Source organism: Grampus griseus (genome assembly GCF_964374135.1).
Source record: "Grampus griseus genome assembly, chromosome: 4".
Lineage (NCBI taxonomy): Eukaryota > Metazoa > Chordata > Mammalia > Artiodactyla > Delphinidae > Grampus > Grampus griseus.
The window spans coordinates 143,376,139-143,395,518 of record NC_138997.1 but is presented as its reverse complement, the minus strand read 5'-3'; the positions used below and the strand labels follow the sequence as shown (position 1 = coordinate 143,395,518).

Genomic DNA, 19,380 nt, shown 5'->3' with positions numbered 1-19,380 from the left:
CGGCCCATCCAGGCCATAGGTCAGTGTTTTCCACCACCCTGTGCGCAACAGGGCTGCCAGCGGTCACTACGCAGCAGGGGTCCACTTTGCTTCGGTTCCCAGTGTTCTCACCCGTCCTGGGCAGCCTCCTCCAGGCCCCGAGGCGTCCCCTGCCCCCCCCTCACAGCGCTTGTCTTTCTCAAACAGGCTCCAGCCCACACCAGCTGCCAAGCCTCTCCCATGTCTGAGCACTGCTGGGGTTCCGTACACCATATTCCTACCCCAGGGCCTTTGCACTTGCTGCCCTCTGGGGTGAATGCCCCTGCCCCACCCCGGCAGCACATCTCTGCTCACACACCACCTAATAGGGCATCTCCCAGCCGCCCCCTGCCCTGCTTCGCTGCCCTCCTACCCTGTAACCTGACACCATATTTGCTATCTTCTGTCCCCAAGAGCATGAGTGCAGACTTCGGGGCACCCTGTCTCCTGTGTCCCAACATCCACGAGGCTGCCTGACATACTACAAGCTCAACACATGTGTGAAGCCAACAGGAAGGGCTTCTGGCCTTTCAAAGCACCTTGAACAAAGTGACCGATGCCCACCCCTTGCTTAAAGGGAGCTCAGCATCACTTCAAGGGGGTGTCCACAGGGCACGAGCTGCCAGGGGCTATGCGCGCCGCTGTGGGTGGGGCAGCCCCTCAGGCGGGCCATCGGCCCTGGTCTGTCTCAGGACACAGGGAAAGGCCCTGTCACCCCAGCTGCCAACCAAGCAGCAAGCTGAGGCCCCTGGCTTCCTATAAGTCTGTGGGCACACACTCCCTTTAACCAGGAAGGCACATACCGGGCCCACCGCGGTCACAGGTCTGGACCCGGCTCCAGCCCAACCAAGACCCCAGGCCAGAGCTGCAAACCTATCACAATGTAGGGCTCCTCGCCGGGCAGGGCGGGGCCACAAGCCCGGGCACAACGCTCCCACCACTGCGTGCCACCCTCCCTGGGCACAAGCCAAGGGCAGGAATCACCACAGCAGGCAGCCTATCTGGCAAGGTAGTAAGTCAGTTAAAGAAGGTCCTTTTTATTTTTGCAATGTCATTCCATACAAAAGCAACAGAAACATAATAGTCTTAACAAGAAGTTTACAATTGAATATTTGAACAGAAAATCTGTACACATTATCATTTACAGCAATTGTACACAGTAAATTAACTGACTATAAAAAAATGTTCTTTCTAAATCCTTCTGCTGTCTTAACTCTTGGAGTAGTATAGGTAGAAGGGCTACTGAGTGCTATTTACAAGTACCTAATTAAGACCGTATAACTTACATAAACCCCATTAACCTACCAGCTCAATTTAATATCTGACTATTCAGTGCTCTGTACGAGGAAAAAAACCCATCTTGACATACTGACAAACGGCTCAAACCCTAACCCTTTCCATAGATATTAAAGGTATCTGATTATGAGAACACTCGGCCAGATACCAGTAAAGAAAGCCCCGTGAACATATGCTTAAACCCAAACCAGCCCTCTGACAAGCAGCAGTTAACGCCTAAAAAACTTGTGGAAAACCAGTTACGGTACACTTGTCAGGTTAACTTCAAGGATGCGGAGATTAAGCAATTACGATTGTTGCAAGATTGCCTCGAGTTCAATTTTCCTCGGATTTAGTTCCATTTACAATTTAAAACATGCAAAATGCATTCCCTATACACAAAATTAACGTTTCTTAAGAAAATAAGGCAAGAACATCAATTCACCAAGAGACTGTACACTGTGACAGAAACCCCCAGTTACAAAGGCAGGACGCATGCTTGGTGGGCCACCCCGCCCGGGGAGGCAGCGCTGCTCCCAGGGGCCTCCAGGTGGCGCCGGTTAGCTCATGGCTGAGAAGTCTTTCAAGGGCTCAGTTAAACAGGCTTCCAAGTCAAACTCATCCCCCGCATGGCAGTCCACGTGCCTAACTTTCGTAGGGGTGCCACAGTACATGTCCTAGAAAACAGAAGCACGGTCACAGCCGGTCCCTCGGGCACACTGGACTTGCTGCTGGAGGTGCTGAGCAGGGGGCTGAGCGCCTCCCAGGAACGCAGGACATGCCCGGGAGAGCATCCAGCAGATACTGACTGCCAAGCTTCCCTTCAAGCATCTGTCAAACTCCCACCCCCCGCCCCCGCCCCATGAGTGACCAAGTGACCTTTAAGGCCCCTGAGCCACAGCCGCTCACACCTAACAGGAGCCACTGTGTGGACAGGACGTGCCACCGTGGCTCGTGAAGCAATCACGTCACACCGCCGAGCACTTGGCGCTGGCGCTGGCGCTGGGCTGAGGACCGCCCCACCTCACCCCCAAAACGGGGGCCAAAGGGTTCAACCTGAATCTAATCCTCAAGGAGACAGTACGACAACTCCCAACTGAGGAACATCCTGCTTCATAAAAACAGGCCTGAACCCTTCCAAAGAGGTCAACGTCCCGGGGGAAAGGCAGGAAGACTATTCTAAACTAAAGGAAATTTAAGAGACATGGCAATTAAACGTGTAATCCTTGATTAAATTCTGGGCCAAAAAAGAGAAAAAAAGACCTGCGACAAGGACACTATTGGGACAACCGGGAAACCTGAGCGCGGCCTGGTTACGAGGTAGCCGTGTTTTACCACGGCTGCGTTTCGTGAGCACAGCAGTGATGCTGTGGTAGTGGCCGGTGCTCAGCGGCGAACACGCTGCTCCCCGGTGCCTCGGGCTCGAGCAGTGCAGGCCCGAGCCGGGGCGCTCCGCTTCGCCACCCAGCCTTCTCTCCTGTCCCCCGAACGTCCCGCCGGCTCCCACCTCTGCTCGGCGCCCCAGGACCCCCCGCCAGGACCGCTGCCTCTGATCTTCAGGGCCTGGCCCTCGACCCGCCCGTGCAGTCGCCACCCCCTAACTTCTGTGACCACGAGCGGCACATTCAGAATCGGCTTCTTGAGCTGGGACAACGGTCACTCTTAATCCACACCAAGGATACCACCTGCTGAGATCGTCATGGGTCTTAGTCCTGCCCGTGTATAAATATCCACAAAACTGGGATCGTCCTATGGTTAAGTATCCTGTTTTTATTTATCTTGGCGATTTTCCACGTTATCAGTCTTCAAAAACAACCTGTAGTAGCTGTATTTCTTATGAATGTAATTTTGTCATTCCTCTCTCTTGGACATTAGTGTTACTTTTCTTTTTCTTTTGGCCACGTGGCTTGCAGGATCTTAGTTCCCCGATGAGGGATTGAACCCGAGCCCGCTGCAGTGGAAGCGCTGAGTCCTGACCACTGGACCTCCAGGGGAGTCCCTGTGTTACTTCTAACACCTCGAATAGTCACAGAGTATGTGGGATGCAGATGGTCCCGAAGACTGGAAGGGCACGTCCCAGGCTTATCAGGGTGACACAGATGGAAGGCAGGCAGGAAAAGGCAACTACGCACTTTCATTTTATATGTTCCTGACCTGTTCAGATACAGTACAGGTTGATCTTCTATAAAGCATGAGTTTTTCAAACAAATATTTATGAGTTCTAGTTTTTAACCTAGGTTTTTACTTAATGTGCAGAATATTTCCACATGTAAGTATTGGAGCCGTCTCTTTTAAAATAACAAAGGGATCCTTTCACTGTAAACTGCTGCTGTGTATTTGGCTTGTATACGTGCAGAGAAGTCTGGAAGAACGTGCACCCAACCAGTAACTAGAGAATTAGAGACGAGGCAATTCTGTACATCACTTTTCATCTTTGGAGGTTTTTTCTTCCGAAAACACGTAATTTTTTAAAATTGGCAAATGTGGGGAAACCCCTAGGCCCAAAGCATTCCTCCACTTATAACAACTAGCAGATGATTCCTATACTAGCAATTCACCAGAACAAACTAGACAGCCTAAAAATAGTGACAAAGCCTGCGAACCAGAGAAGAAAAGGCCTTTTACTTTTAAATGAAAATGGTGGTACTGATTAGTTGGATTGAACCCAAAATCTAAAATAAGGCCACTACCTACGAACTCCATCAAATCTGACACCTCAATAAAGTTAGAGAAAGGGGTAAGGAGCCCAGAATCAAATTTCAGCTTAAACTTCAGTTTTCAGAGGGGCATATGCTGTCAACAATTAACCTGTAACACTCACGCGCAGAGATAAAACAAAGGAAAGGTACTTACAAAGTTATCCTGAGAGCTCGTCCGGGACTCAGAGCTGCTCTCCGCAGATTCCGTCTCCATCTCCCCGAGGTCTACAGGACGTCTGTGCGGTCAGAACAAGCACGTCAGTCACCGCGGAACAGAGCCAGGAGAAGGCAAACGCCACCACGGCCTCGCTGCCCGTGAGCGCTGACACGCATCTCCTCTGCTCCCTGAGGGACCCACCAGCTTTCAGTGACTCCCCGTGTGCCAGACGGACCCTCTGCCCGATCACCTGGCAGAGGTAAAGCAGGCCCTGCAGGCAAACAGGTCCACCCGGCTCGGAGCGCACAACCACCTGCCCGCTCTTGCCCATGGCCCACTATCTGTACACACCCACAGGCATCCTTCTAAGTAGGAGCGTCAATGACAGAGCCCAGTTGTGGGGGGAGACAGACACTGTGACAAGCCATACTACACATCATCACTCATCTGTCCAATTTCCTACCCACAGACAGAATGGGACAACAGTGACACCGGGAAAAAAATCAGTGTGTGTCTGTGAGGCCAAACTTCTTTCTAATAAATTTCCCCAGCACAAAGCAGAAACTCCAACACTTGAATGAATAAATGTGTCTCTGAGGGCAGGAGAGTCTCAGGTCGAAGGAGCTGAGAAGAGAGGCCGCACAGACAAGTCTCTCCACCTCCGCACTCAACCGGCATCCCGACCACGTGGCAGAAACTCAGGCCTGAGACCTTTCCAACTAGACACAGTTTAAAAAGATAAAAGCCTTCCTTAGATTAAAAAAAAGACCTTTCACGTTTATAGCTCAACATAAATTACTCACGTGCTTTTTAAAATGTTATCTTAAAAACAAACCAACCCCACATATCTCTAGGTTTCCTAAGATGAGTCTGTCCGAGCTACAGACAGTAAAGCCAGCACAGGAAGCACACCCCTCCCTCCAGCCTCTCCTGGAGCCCGCCTAGCCGGCTTTATACACTCGTGCAGAGAAAAAACACACACGAAGCTGTGACCACAGGCGGACGTTATACACGATAACCTGCCACACAGTGACAGAGCCACTGCGATCACCGCCCGAACTGCAGACACGGAGGACGAGAATGCAATAAAGACATACATTTCTTGCAAATCACATCCTTCTTCCGCTGGAGGATCCCAAAAATGCAGAGCCACCTTCCAGAGTTTGATCTGCTGGTCCCACGATCGTCGACTATACTTCTTGAATTTGTTGGGGGTTTTGGGATGAATGCCAGGCTGTCGAAGGTGCCTACCGGGACAGAGGGATTATCCTGGCACACACCATCCACATTTGCAGGTGAGCTTAAAAGCACTACCTCTCTGCCTCTGCTTTCCTTCACAATCCATGCCCCAGAATAGGACATCTGCACTTCAATCCTGCCAAGCAGCTGGTATACTCTCCAAAGCTCCCTTTGTATCCTTGTGTGCGTGGGGGGAGGGGGGATGCTGCTTACACAAAACGGGGCAAGACTCATATCTTTCTCTAATGAAATCTTTACAATCTGTAACTTGAACTTTACATTTTCCCATCATGTGTTTTAATAATCTTACATTTACAAGACAGCTATGAGTCCTGAGAAATGAAATGTCATCTAACATTCTAAATTATGAAAATGTTATTTATCTTCACGTCCTTGGTTTCTCAGTCACCAACCCATCTTCTTTATTTATGTAAGTGCCTGAAAGTCATTAATAATTAATAATACACTTCTTAGCAGAACTAGGCCCAGAATCAGATTTACCACCAAAGCAACTCTTTAGACGGCAATGCCACATGACTTGACCAGGACATGCTGGCGAAACAAGACTACCTTGGGACTTCTTTAATATAGCGATCGTAGGCAATGGTGTTCTTCCCATAGTTGATCTGCTTCTGTCTCCTCATCAGGACACTTTCATCGGTCTCTAAGTCGGCCGGCAATGCTGACACAGACTCCTTCGAATCCGAACTGAAGAAAATGAAACGCACGGCACAAGCCTCACTTACAAGATCACGACGTAGGAAAACGTCTGAACACGATACAGGAGTATCTGCGCTCTGGATTCCAAACCATGCTAACCCCACGACAGTCCAGGATCTTTGAATATATGGGAATTTAGTACACGATAGATACACGTTTCTAATCAGTGAAGAACAGAAAAACAGTAAATGCTACTGAGACACTTAGCATCTCACGTTCAGGTTTTTTTTCATTAATAAACTACAGATCTATTAAATTAGAAAAGAAATAATTACACAGCATTTACCTTCCTGATGATGATTTTCTCTCTCTTCCAAAGTCATTTATGAGGAGTTTCCTTTTATATCTGAGAGCAAAGTAAATGTTGCTGTTTTTAAAAAGGTATAGAAATGAACACAAAGCTTTTAGAGCTAAGAGAGCCACAGGGAACAAAGCCTCCCTGAGACTGCGGTCTGGTAAGTGGATTAAGTAACAGTAGGTGGCTTCTTTTATTTTCAACCTCCCTCAATCACCTTTGAGGCAAAGATAAAGGTTACGTGCCAAGATCATACAAGGTGCTTAAAACCACCAGGTTCAAAAAAAAAAACTACTGCCGCCAGTTAAGTAGTGAGACCCAAATGACACAGAAATTTACATCCCTCTAACCCGGAAGGCTTTAGAAAAAAATAAACATGAGTTGAGATACAAAGCTTTTATTTCTAATACCACGATTACTTATTAATGAGACGTGTGCCTGTTGGGACTACTCACCTTCTTAGAAAGACTGCACACCTTCCCCCCTCCCCCATCCCTTGTGGATTTCACCGGGCATTTGCCTTCTATCACAGCAATGACCAACACCCAACTTCGCAAAAGTACGTCACCAAAAAAGCATAGTGCAATCTAACGTGGAAACCACCTCTAGCTAGAAGCTCACGCAAGTGTCTAAAGGACGTCACGTATCATGGTGCCTCCTTCCAAATCTAAAATTCTCAACCTTCCCCAAGTTTGCTGGGGCACCCCAGTGAAGCCTGGATACCAGGAGATGATGACCCACCCCCTGAGAACTGCGAAACTAGTCCCTGAAATCATTTTCTGTAGGATTTCATTCTTTCTGGAACCCCAGTTGAAAAGACTGGCTTCAGATATGACTAAAACCCATTTTCAAATTTTCAGACCGCTGGTGTGTAGTGTGTGCTAGCCTCCTTGGCATACAGGGAGCTGAATTCTTACCTCCCCCCTTCCTGGTGGGAAGTAAGACAGACCACCATCATCAAAAGCTCACATCACTGGGGTCTTATCAAAAGCAGCAGCTTTCCATCAGAAAGGGTGTGATCCACAGAGCGGCCCCAAACAGTACTCTGGACAAGATGAGGCCTGCTTTGCAAGGTAGGACAATTTTCAGAAAGGAACAAAGAGGGGTCCACCAACAGGAAGGTCAAGACAAACAGGGGTCTCCCTGCAGCACATAAGAGCTGCAGACAGTCCCCAGCAAAAGGTGACACTGGGGGTCCAGATACACAAGGACATGATGAGAACTGTTATAACCCTTGAGCAGAACACAAAAACTGCATAGACCCAGTCAAACAGCCTACTGTTACAGCTGGGAAAAATCAAGATCTATATAAACACGAGAATTCATTCAAAACACTGAAGCCCACGGCTGTCAGCTGCAGTTCACCCTTCTACCCAGGCATCCTACTCACCCACACACATGCATTCTAATGTCTGAAAGGAATTAAGTGGTCACAACCAACCCCCACGTGTGTCCGAGCCTTTCCAAAGAAGGCAGCTCTGGGCTTCCCTGGTGGCGCAGTGGTTGAGAGTCCGCCTGTCGATGCGGGGCACACGGGTTCGTACCCCGGTCCGGGAAGATCCCACATGCCGCGGAGCGGCTGGGCCCGTGAGCCATGGCCGCTGGGCCTGCGCGTCCGGAGCCTGTGCTCCGCAACGGGAGAGGCCACAACAGTGAGAGGCCCATGTACCGCAAAAAAAAAAAAAAAAAAAAAAAACAACAAAGAAGGCAGCTCTAAATACCATCGACCACTGCAGAGGGGGAGGAAGCAGTCTGGCCCTGCTTCCCTGCTAACAATGAGGACATATTTTCTCATCAGAATTAAGAACAGACTCTTGGTTCAATATACTTCAATTAATTTCGAGCCACAACATTTTAACTCAACGTTCATTCCCTGGGTTGGATGGCATCTATCAAAGGGAAGAAAGGCCCCAAAACACCAGGGAGAACGTAATCCAGGGGGGTGAGCAGTGGTGAAGGATGCATCATCTGAACTGTAATGAGCTGAGGAAGAGGAAGTGGCTTGGAGTTGAACTTGAATACACAGCTCTGGGTACGACTGCAAGGGGTTCACAGACCCCAAGTCAGGGACCCGTCCCCGCATGCACTCTGGCATTTCTGAGCTGTTAGCAGCGCCACCTCCCACTTACTGCCACCCTGGAAGGACAGCCCCAAGACACCGGTTCTCAAATTTCAGTGAGCAGACTCATCTGAAGGGCTTAAGCCAGAGCTGGGCCCCACCCACCCAGTTTCCCATCCAGCAGGCCTGGGGTGGGGCCTGAAAACCTGCATTTCCAACAAGTTCCCAGGAGCTGCTGATGTGGCTGGTCTGGGGCCCACCAGACTTTTAAAAACCACCACTCTAAGATATGCCTCAAATTTAATATATAATTTAAAACACCAGAGATAACATTTCAAACTGGCCTGAAATGCATACCTTGCAATTTCTTTGTTAACTCTAGTCCTCATTTCATCTTCTTCGACTGCACTTGCCCAGTCTGAACATCTAGAACGGGGCTTAGGGCCTTCGGGAGTGGTAAAGCTGCAATAAAATGAAAACGCACATTTGAACCATGACACAACTTTCAGTTTCCTTTCAAACCGTGCATCAGGAAATGTTCTGAGGTTGTTTGGAGAGTGCCAAGAAAACGGGCTCCAGAGAAATCTCTGCTCCATGACTTACTAGCTCACCGAGTTCCGGCAATTCGTCTGAAGCCTCCTGGGCTCTGTTTGTTAAACAACTACTGTGTGCCAGTGCAGGGGAAAGGCAGACAGAGTCAACAGTTATCATCGGCACCAAGAAGTGTACCTACCTAGTACAACTTCTTTTATTTACAAAAAGAGGGTTTTTATTTTAGAATTTTAAAAAAGATTTCAGCTAATACATTTTTAGAGCTAAGCAGAGTGACCAGCACCTAATAACTGTGGCTACTACTTACTTCTAGATGCGCACAATTAAAGGCTCAGGATCTATCACATCATAATTAAAATGGGGGGGACAAACATGTACTTCAGAGTTCTTACTGCATTGGGACTTAGTCTACAGGTAAAGGTGCCCCCTAGAGTTGGGTTAAATTTAATCTAGAAGCTCAGTTCTATCTAGAGCTCAAGGAAATCTTTAGTCAGGTTCAGGCAATTTGAACTTGATGCCAAGAACTCTGGCAGTTAGAATTGTTGCTACATCTGTTAGTTAGAGATTAGATTAGATTAGTACATTTTTACTACATTAGTACATTTTTACTTTTCCTCAACTTTCTACTGGCCATCACTGGTATATCAAGTGGAAACTAACTTCAACTGCATCAGTAAGCGATTTTATACATTCTAGCTGGAAACCCAATGACATGCTTTGAAAATGCAACAGCAATAACAAAAAAGTAATCCCTTTATGTAATTATCATTTCTCTCCTTATAATTACTCCACCCACAGAAACTCAAATTGGATCCGCAAAAATAAATTTGCAGTCTAAATATGGTTGGCAGGGTCTGAAATCAAGTTAATGGACAAATTAAAATGACTCAATGACTGTATGGTAGATACAGAAGAGAACCAAATGGAGGCCTGTCTAGAGTTAGACGTCAACATCCTCACTAGTGTATCAAGAGGTCCAGGTCTGGGTTTCCCGGCCGTGACAGATTCCTGAATTTCTAAAAGGTGCTTACAAACGACCTTTCACTCCATCTCATGTTTTGGTAGCTTGATAAAAACCACCTTGCGTGGAACTAAAATTCATTTCTTAGATTAGGCAAATTATATTCACCAACTCACCCTATCTTAGGACAAGAGTACTTCTGGAAAAGTGCTCAAGTAGAAAACAAAGCCTATTTTACACAATGAGCTAACGTCCCTCCAAAGGAACCAGTTCTCGCACCCGTGACGATATGGTGAGTGGTGGCTCCACTCGCCATGCGCCCCGTGTACTCCCCGCTGCCACCACAGGGGGTTGTGGGAATAAAAGCACGTGCACAGAACAAAGAGCAGGGGCAACGTGCCTAGGACAGGGGCATTCCTGTCAGAAGGAGGCCTATGGGGTTGCTGTGAGCCAGAGGAGGACACAAAGGAGTGCAAAGCAACGTAAGGACTCAACACCTTGTCTGCAGCTAAGACAGAGACCACCGCAGGGCTCAGAGATACCACTGGGTCACCTGTTCTTCACATCTAGCCCTAGGGCTGAGGGCCTCTGCTCCATTCCCACCTTTTCCCAGGTAATCTCAAACCCCAAATCTTTAAAAGCCACGTATCCGCTAATTTAACATCGGCGCCTCCCCACCAGACTGTGAGATCCCGCCCGCTATTTCCTCAACATCTTCTCCTTACTCATCTGAAAAGCTTCTTAAGCCTAATCACCAACTCCTTCCCCAGAGCAGGTCTGCTCCACCCCCATCCTCTTCACCGTGGCAAAAGATTCCACAAATGAGGAAGGTCTCCAGGCCAAAAAGCTAGTCACCCCCGAGCTCCTCCCAGCACCCACCCCTAAGCCATCAGTAAGCACCTGAACTTGGCAGCTGTCCCGGCACCCCTCGCCCTCCTCTCCTCGTGCTCGCACAGGCCCTGGCGGGGGCTCTCCCAGGGACCCCCTCCCATCTCACCCCGACAGAGGCCCTCCCTGACCAGCTGCCCTCCACCGGCGCCCCTGCGCGTGCCCTTCAGCCGCTCCCGTCTCTGCCGTCCCTCCCGTGTCAGGGTGCAGGCAGAACGGAAAGGAGATCAGGTTGACGCGGCATCCTGGCCTCCCCAACACACTGCTCAGCCTAGAAGACACCCAAGTGAGCGTGCGAACACGTAAGGGCTGCGACCAAGGCTCGCCGGAAGGGAAGCGCCTAGGGAGCGTCAGGGCGGAAAGGGGCGGGGAGCCGAAGTCCTGGTTTGCATCCTGGCGCCCACCTTCTGTGGCTCTGCTGTGACACCCAACTTTTCTGAGCTGACTCTAGAAAGTTCCAAGTTCGTGGTGGCCCCCATGCCGTCCCTGGAACACAGGAGGGCTCGCTGACTGAGGCTGAGCCCACTTCCTGTTGACGCCCATCACTGAGACGCCTCTCGGCCGTACTGAGAGGCACAGGCGCCGGGACTAGTCAGGGCTGGTGACCAAGGGCGTCCCGACGAGTCAGGGCTGGTGAGGCAGACGCACCCCGACTAATCGGGGTAGTGGGGCAAGGGCACCCCGACGAGTCAGGGCTGGTGAGGCAGACGCACCCCGACTAATCGGGGTAGTGGGGCAAGGGCACCCCGACGAGTCAGGGCTGGTGAGGCAGAGGCACCCCGACTAATCGGGGTAGTGGGGCAAGGGCACCCCGACGAGTCAGGGCTGGTGAGGCAGAGGCACCCCGACTAATCGGGGTAGTGGGGCAAGGGCACCCCGACGAGTCAGGGCTGGTGAGGCAGAGGCACCCCGACTAATCGGGGTAGTGGGGCAAGGGCACCCCGACTAGTCAGGGCTGGTGAGGCAGACGCACCCCGACTAATCGGGGTAGTGGGGCAAGGGCACCCCGACGAGTCAGGGCTGGTGACCCACAGGCATCCCCACCAGTCACGGGTAGCGAGACAAAGGCACCCTGACTAACCGGGATGGTGACCCAAGGGCGCCCCGACTAGTCGAGAGTTGTTGGTGACCCACGGCACCCCCTAGTCAGTCAGGTGCGGGGACCCCCCGCTCCGGACCCCGACGGCCGCGCCGGGCCCACCTGTCGGGTCTGCGGTCGCCCGGCGGCCTCGAGGCGCCCTCGGCGTCCTCCGGCTTCCGGCGCCTCCCGTCAGCCGTGCGTTTGCGTCCGAGGCTCCATCTTGAGGCGGGCGGCGGGCTGGCGACGAGACACCACGTCAGGGCGGGGAGGCCCGGGACCCCCGCCCGAACCCCGCCCGCCGCTCCCCAGCCCGGGAGCCCCCCGCGCGCGGCCCGGCCTCACCTGGCGTCGCCGTCGCGGCGGCTCCCGCACCCGTGGGGACTTCGCGGCCGGCAGGCCATGGCGACGCGGCGGGCGGGATTGTGGGGGACTGGGGTCCGGCGGTGGCGGTGGCGGCGGCGACTACGGCGACTTCCCCTTCTCGCGACGCTGACTGAGCGCGCCCCGCCCCCAACAGCCTTTATGGGCCGCCGCCCCGCCCCCCGGGCTCCCGCGCGCGCCGGGCCGGTCGAGACCATCGGGCCCGCTCCGGGGGGAGCCTCTCGGAGGCGCGCGCCCCGCAGGCCGTCCAGGCCGGGCCGGGAGCCGCGAAACAGCTGCCCCGCGTGCTGCCATCCAGGAGGCGAAGGGGCGCCGCCGGGTTGACTGAGGCGAGACCCTCAAAAAAGGTTGCCCCCTCCGCCTTGGAGGCGGCCTGGCCGCCGCGACCCTCGGACGCTGATTGGCCGCGTCTTCGCGGGCGGGGATAGGGGTATTGGCGGGAGATTCGGACGCTGGCGACGCGGGCGCGCCAAGGGAACAAGGGACGCGTCTCCGATTGGCCCGGCCCCGGTTTCGGGCGCTCTCCGATTGGTCGGTTCGGCGGGAACTGTGTCCGCGCTGGCGGGAACCCGGAACCCGGAAAGGGAGGCAGCAGAGCAACTTCGGGCTGCAGTCTTCAGGCACGTAGAAGCCTGCGGTGACTCGCTGCCCGCGACTGATGCCCGGCGCCGCGAGCCTATGTGAAGTTCCCGCCGCTGAGCTCACTTCTGCCTCTTTCAGAGCCGCCTCCTGCGCTAACCGCTCCCCCACCCCGCACACGGCCCACGGGCCCTCCGTGACCCCCACCGGGTACCCCACCCGTTGGGGCCCTGGGCCAGTCTCCACGCGTTAAGTGGTGATGCTGTGTGCAAAAGAAGTAAAGAGAAGGACTGAAGTCGAAAGAACGTCAAAGATCTCCGGGATGTAGAAAATTCGAGACTGTGTTTTGTTTGGTACGCAGGCCTCTCATTGTTGTGGCCTCTCCCGTTGCGGAGCGCAGGCTCAGCGGCCATGGCTCACGGGCCCAGCCGCTCCGCGGCACGTGGGATCTTCCCGGACCGGGGCACGAACCCGTGTCCCCTGCATCGGCAGGCGGACTCTCTACCACTGCGCCACCAGGGAAGCCCTACCTGTGTTTTTTAAATGGGTTGCATGTACCACTTTTTAAAAACGTTTGAGGGCCAGCACCAATATAAGAGAGCAGGAAGCACGTGCCGTAGCTCCCCGACCTGAGCTGCTCTCCTGGGCCACCCAGGCATCCCATGGGACACCCAGGCATCCCATGGGACACCCAGGCATCCCATGGGACATAGCGGAGAGCTCAAGGTTGGAGGCCTCGACGAGCAGGGCCCACCACCTTGGGCCACCAGTGTCCCCTGTACCTGGAGCACCTGCATGCTGACCCCCCTACAACCCCCAGGACCCTTCAACGAGGGTGCCCTGGAAATGGGCTTTCTGACCCCAGCTGGGAAACCAGAGGAAGATTCCCGCATAGTCTGCCTCCCTTCTCTTATTCTGAGCAAAACGTGCATATTAAAAGCTGCCACTTCTAAGATGGCATCTCCCCAATTGTTACCAAGGTTTGAGTATCAGGAAAAACAAAATATTCCAATCAAAAAAATATATAAACTCATAGTAACATTTTATTAAATAGTGTATCACCTCACTACAATAGACTTATCTTTATAAAACTAAGTAAGTTTCTTTTGTAGAAAAGATAGCCCCAGGCCTGGCTCTCCCTTGCCAAGGTTTGCAACTCCAGGCTGAGGCTGGGCATGGCTCCCGCCTGCCCCTCTGATGGCCTTCGTCTGTGGGCACCCCCGAGGACCACAAAGCTGGGCTTCTCGCTTCCAAATCCCTGGCTTTGGTGCAGCCTTGGGTGAGATGGGCCAGCTGAGTACATCTCCCCTGCTTAGAATGACCAGGTTTAGGGGGCTTAGGGCCCCTCCAACAGTCCCGTTTGTCAGAGCTGTACCCAGGGACCTGGCACTTGCCTCCCTGCTCCCCTCCTGCACCAACAGGAATTGGGAAGACAGCTGCCATTGTCCTGACTGCTGGGCACTTCCCTTCCTAAGTGGGTGGACCCTGCGAGGTATGGCCAGCCCCGTGCTGAGTCCCAACAAGCCTGTCATCCGGATGTAGGACGCTGCTGTGGAGCATGGTCTTCAACTCAGTGCCCTCGCTAGCAGGAGTCTGAAACTTGGCCCTTTCCCTGGACTCGCAGGAGCAGCAGAAGGCACGTGGTTACAGGCCCCTCCAAGGGGTGGGCGGCCCCCACAAGCACGCGGCTAAGAGAACGGCAGCTGAAAGCAGCCAGCCCCTGATGGGAAGCCCAGGGTATCCCTGGGCAGGGAGCAGGCACGGGCCACCCACCTCCCCAGGAGTGGGCTCTTGGCTGCCCACAATCACCAGCAGACCCTGGGCAGCGCTCTCACCCTCCACCAATTAGCTCTGCGCCAGGTCCTCAGAGCAGCCTCCGTCGGGGGAGTGGAGGGTGCCAATGCCACAGGGCCAGCAGCCGGCTTGGGGACAGGAGCAGGATAGACTGCAGTCTCGGGCAAATCCGAGTCTGTCGTATAACTGACGAGCAGTTAAGGTTCATGTGCCCCATACGTTTAAGGCAAGTGGCTTAAGTTAGGGCCATCTGGGGCAGACGACAGGGTCTCCCAGAACACAGCTCAGGGGGCCCCAGAATGCTCTGGAGATGGACCCAACACCACGTTCTGCGTGCCCAGCATCTACCCCCTAATTTGGAAGCACGAAGAGTCGGGGAGACAGAGGCGCTGAGAACCCATCCCGCTGCCGCAGACAGAACTTCAACAGAAAACTTCTTTTTAAAACCAAAACCCCAGCCCTACTGCAGCCTCAGCCCTTCTGCACCGGTGAGTCGCCACACAGGGATGAGCCACCCATGACAGCCCAAACCAGGGCCCAGAGACCCAACTACTCCCCAAGGCAGTGGCGGGGTCCCTCTGGCGGGCTCAGCGCACAGCACATACATCCAGGATGCAGAAGCGCGCGCGGCAGGTGGGGCAGGGCACACGGCTGGCCAGCCAGGTGTCGGGGCGCTGCGGGTCCTGGCGGCTGGCGAACCACTTGCCCATGCAGGTGAGACACCACATGGGGCGGCAACAGCACTGCTGACACTCGCCCTCGTCCGCCTCCTGGCAGGTCTTCACCAGCCTCACGCTGGCCCGGGTCTGCATGCAGCCGATGCACGCCTCCAGGTCCTGCAGGCGGCCCAGGCGTCAGAGGGAGCCCCACCAGGCCGCCCTGGGGGGCCCCCACCGCAGGAGACGTGGTCCATGGGGGCCCAGCTGGGGAACTCGCCACCCCTGCCCAGCCCCCCACCTGGCTGCTGGGGACCGAGTAGGCCGGGTTGACCTCCACCAGGGAGGCGAAGGTCTCCAGGAACAGGTCGCCCAAGCTCTGGTGGATGACCACGTTGGCCGCGCTGCGGATGGGCGCCCGGAGCTTCTCACACAGCTCACCATACTCCGTGGAATTCAGCCTGCACGAGGTGTTTGCTGCTGGGTGGGGACCACCGGGTGCGCCTACGGGGCAGGGCCGTGGTTCCCAGCAGGCTGGCAAGGACCCCGGGGCAGGCAGAGAGGCCAAGGCTGCGCCCCAGTGCCCAGGGCGCCCACGACCACACAGACGTGGCAGCTCAGGCGCAGCCCAGCAGCCAGCAGAGAGGGCCCTGGGGCCGGAGCCCACAGACCCAAAGCTGCCCACTGGCCCCCCACGACGTGGGAGGGCAGGAGGGCGGGAGGACTGTAGCTGAGAAACAGAGCGCCTAGCCCTCGGCAGGGTCAGGCCCAGGGCATGTCCCAGGAGGGGCAGCGCAGGCCCGCCGCAGCCTGAACTAGTCGGGAACACCTGGGCTCAGGCCCAGGCCCCAGAGCCGAGGGAGCTACCAAGCCTCTGTGCTACACGGCGGCCCCCAAACATCCCCCGCGTGCTCCCCCCAACATGCTGTGGAAGACGGCTCAGAGCAGGGTGTGCAGAAAGGGGAAGCGGAGAGTACCTGAGGGGGGCCGGGGGGATGGGGGCGCTGAAGGAGGGGCACACTGGAGGGGCGGCTGATAGGACCAGCTCCCACCATCATCACCTCCTGGAGCAACTCAAAGACCAGAACTTGGGCGCTGGCTGGCCACAACCACCCCAGCAACCCCAGCCTCACCCCCACCCAGCCGCAGGCCCGCCTACCGGATGTCGAAGGCCGGCACGGCAGGGTTGGCACTGGCCACGCGGATGGTAAGCAGCTGCACGGGCAGGTTCGAGTCTGGGGAGAGGTCGTGCTGCTGGGACTCCGTCACGGTCAGGTGCACGTCCTGCTGCTGGGCCACGCGCACACGGTACGTGGTCACCTTCATCACCCACGTGTCTGTCACAATCACACGGGCACCCGGCGCCCCCGTGGCAAACTTGTCGATCCGCCGGAACTCGGTGTCCACGGAGGAAGCGACGGCCCGCCAGCCTGACTGCGGGAGGGCATAGTGGGCCAGGGTGCGGGCCAGTGGGTGGTGGGCCCACCGGTCCCGGGACCAGTAGTAGATCAGGGTGCAGGCGATGGTGGGCAGTGTCAATGCCAGCAAGAGGAAGCCCCGCCAGGTCTCCGGGGCCTGGCTGGGGGAGTAGAGCCGCTTTTCTGAGGCTGCGAAGCACATGCCCACGTAGTAGCCTAAAAGGGACAGGGCAAACCTCAGCAGAGGCTGGGACTGCCACACTCATCCTCCTCAGATGGTACCCACCAAGGTCCACAGTGCTGTTCCTGACCCTCCGGGGGCATGGGGGGGGCACACTTCCTTTAGCCCCCAGGCCTGGGCACGGCCCTCTGCCCTAGTCGGCCCCCAGAGCAAGACCACAGTGCCCCAAGGCAGGTGGGCCTCGCCCGCCTCTACAGCTGACTCACCTCAGTCCTTGCCCTGTCAGCAGGAAACATTTTTATCTTACTACTTTATGTACAAATGACATATAACTACCAGAAATAAAACGAGAAAAACCTAGAAAAGCAAAAGTAAATACAAGGATCTGGCGTCACCCAATGCAGAGCTGCCCACTGGCCCTCCTGGGGCCGGATCTTGGCCTCTGGACCCCACCTGCTCTGAGGAGGCGGATCAGAGCATGGCCCATCCCAGAACTGGGATGTCCTGCACCAGACGGTAAGCAAAGAATGACAGGAGCATGTCACAAGGACACAGGAGCCAGCTCCAGGGCTCCTGCTGGCCAGATGGGGGCCAATTTGCATGTCGAAATTAATGAAGTAGACAATGACCTGCAGCACAGATTTGAGATTGCGAAAATAATAATAAATGTTGTTGATCGAGTTGATATGCTTTAGGTAACTCATCGTGTGCAAATATATAACACATCTCTAAAGATTCAAAGGTATTTCAAAACAAATTAAAAAAAACAGACTCCTTGTTTGGCCACAAGGCCAGGCTCCACCCCATTTCCTCCTCGAGCGGCCCCCCTAAGTCACTCGGCTCACCTTCCAGTTTCCCTGTCCATCACGGGATGGTGGTGGCCCAGCCCCCCACAGCCTGGTGGGAAGATGCAGTTAGAAGCTCTATAAAGCTGCAGAGATCCTTAGTTCCCAGAGCGGAAACCCAACACACGACCCTCAGGAGAACCCAAACTCCTCGTATGGGAAGCCGGCTGACAGGCATCCCTGCCTCCCTGGGGGCTCAGCAGAGCTCGCAGCTCACCACATCGGCCCTGCCTCTATGCTGGCGTGGCCTCTCCTCTGCCGCCTTCCACACAAAGCAGGCAGCCCCCACGCACAGGCCAGCCTCAGCCCAGCCCGCTCCTGGCCACTTTCCATGCCCTGCTGCCAGGTGGAAACCCTTCCCTGTGTCCACCGAGCTGCACATGCTGCTGGCCACCGCCACCGCCCTACTTCTGACCCCAAGTCCTCAAGAGAACCCCACCCAGTACCCCATCCAACCAGCCAGCCTCCCAGAAGCCAGCTATCACCTGGATCACCACCCAGCACAGCCCCTGACAACGTCTGAGCATCCCCACACACACGCCTTCCCTGGCCTCTGCACCTGTGACACTCCCAACTGGCGTCACCCTCTACCTGCCTTTCCCGCACCCACCGTCCAACGACTGGGAAGGGTCACCCCTATGTGCATCAGTTAACTCATGCCCCTCTCCTGGGAGCTACCCCCCCATGTGACAGCTCACCACCCGCCCCAGTGAGCAAAGCATCCCTTCCCCCAGGGTTGAGCCCGCCTTTCCGCCAGGTACCTGCAAGAGGCAGCTGCCGCCAGCACCGTTCTCCCCACTCCTGGGAGCACACGGGCGCTTGGCCCGCAGCCCGGGCTCTCCCGCACGGGCGCCCTCCGCCGTCCCTCCCCACTCCGGGGTCCCGGAGCTCGGTCTCGAGCGCCGCCCACGCCCGCCGAGCTCACCTAGCGGCAACAGCGAGTGGCACAGCAGCGTGGCGGCCGTGCGGCGCAGGTGGTAGGGCACGAAGGCGGCGTCCTCGCTGCCCAGCCAGCCCGACAGCAGGTTCTGCACCGTGAGCCCGGCCGAGTGGAACTCGGTGGGGGTGAACACGAAGCACACGGCGAACACCACGTAGGCCAGCGTGAAAGTGACCTCGGGGCTGTCCATTGCGCCGCCGTCGCCTCCGGAACGCCGTCCCGGCGAGACCCACTGCCCCAGCGACAACAGGCCGCGGCGTCCGGGTCCGGAAGACGCGGGGCGCTCTGGGAAATGGAGTCCCCACCCTCAGGCCACTCGCGGGGCGCTCTGGGAGACGGCGTCCTGCGGGGCACTCTGGGAAATGAAGTTCCCGGTCCCCTCGCTCGGCCAGAAGTTGTGAACTGCCGCGACAGTCCTCGCGAGGGTTTGGATGCTCCTCAGGACCCGCCTTGGTGGCGGTGCTGCACTTGGCCCCACTGCACAGCTGGGGAAACTGAGACTCGGGCGAGCGGCTCTCAGGCCCTGACCTTCCCGCGCAGCCCAGGCGCGTCCGCAGCAGAGCCCGAGATTCCCGGGCGACGGCGGGCCCCGCAGTCACTGCCCGCCCGCGTACGGCCTTTCCTCTACGCCCGCCTAGCGAG

At 55.4% G+C, this 19,380-nt stretch overlaps 2 protein-coding genes across 2 annotated transcripts; both read right to left on the bottom strand.

Annotated features, from left to right (window-relative positions):
* Positions 1 to 1,054: 1,054 nt before the first annotated feature.
* On the bottom strand, positions 1,055 to 12,422 carry SLBP (stem-loop histone mRNA binding protein). Its single transcript, XM_082653836.1, has 8 exons — positions 12,287 to 12,422; positions 12,065 to 12,181; positions 8,820 to 8,924; positions 6,395 to 6,454; positions 5,959 to 6,096; positions 5,247 to 5,396; positions 4,147 to 4,228; positions 1,055 to 1,970 (listed from the first exon to the last, which is right to left on the bottom strand). The coding sequence occupies exons 1-8, from the start codon at positions 12,343 to 12,345 to the stop codon at positions 1,854 to 1,856; spliced, it is 828 nt and encodes a 275-aa protein (XP_082509962.1). The 5' UTR covers positions 12,346 to 12,422; the 3' UTR covers positions 1,055 to 1,853.
* Positions 12,423 to 13,942: 1,520 nt separating this feature from the next.
* On the bottom strand, positions 13,943 to 19,000 carry TMEM129 (transmembrane protein 129, E3 ubiquitin ligase). Its single transcript, XM_082653525.1, has 4 exons — positions 18,724 to 19,000; positions 16,514 to 16,988; positions 15,656 to 15,815; positions 13,943 to 15,534 (listed from the first exon to the last, which is right to left on the bottom strand). The coding sequence occupies exons 1-4, from the start codon at positions 18,926 to 18,928 to the stop codon at positions 15,286 to 15,288; spliced, it is 1,089 nt and encodes a 362-aa protein (XP_082509651.1). The 5' UTR covers positions 18,929 to 19,000; the 3' UTR covers positions 13,943 to 15,285.
* Between the last annotated feature and the right edge of the window lie 380 nt (positions 19,001 to 19,380).

Excerpts from the sequence above, each read along its gene's own strand:
- TMEM129 (XM_082653525.1), bottom strand. The coding sequence starts at position 18,928 with ATGGACAGCCCCGAGGTCACTTTCACGCTGGCCTACGTGGTGTTCGCC. Across the intron at positions 16,989-18,723 it reads CCACTCGCTGTTGCCGCTAG|GCTACTACGTGGGCATGTGC; the intron begins GTGAGCTCGGCG and ends TGTCCCTTTTAG. Across the intron at positions 15,816-16,513 it reads GTGCCGGCCTTCGACATCCG|GCTGAATTCCACGGAGTATG; the intron begins GTAGGCGGGCCT and ends CACCTCGTGCAG.
- SLBP (XM_082653836.1), bottom strand. The coding sequence starts at position 12,345 with ATGGCCTGCCGGCCGCGAAGTCCCCACGGGTGCGGGAGCCGCCGCGAC. Across the intron at positions 12,182-12,286 it reads CGCCGCGACGGCGACGCCAG|CCCGCCGCCCGCCTCAAGAT; the intron begins GTGAGGCCGGGC and ends TCTCGTCGCCAG. Across the intron at positions 1,971-4,146 it reads CGAGCTCTCAGGATAACTTT|GACATGTACTGTGGCACCCC; the intron begins GTAAGTACCTTT and ends TCTGTTTTCTAG.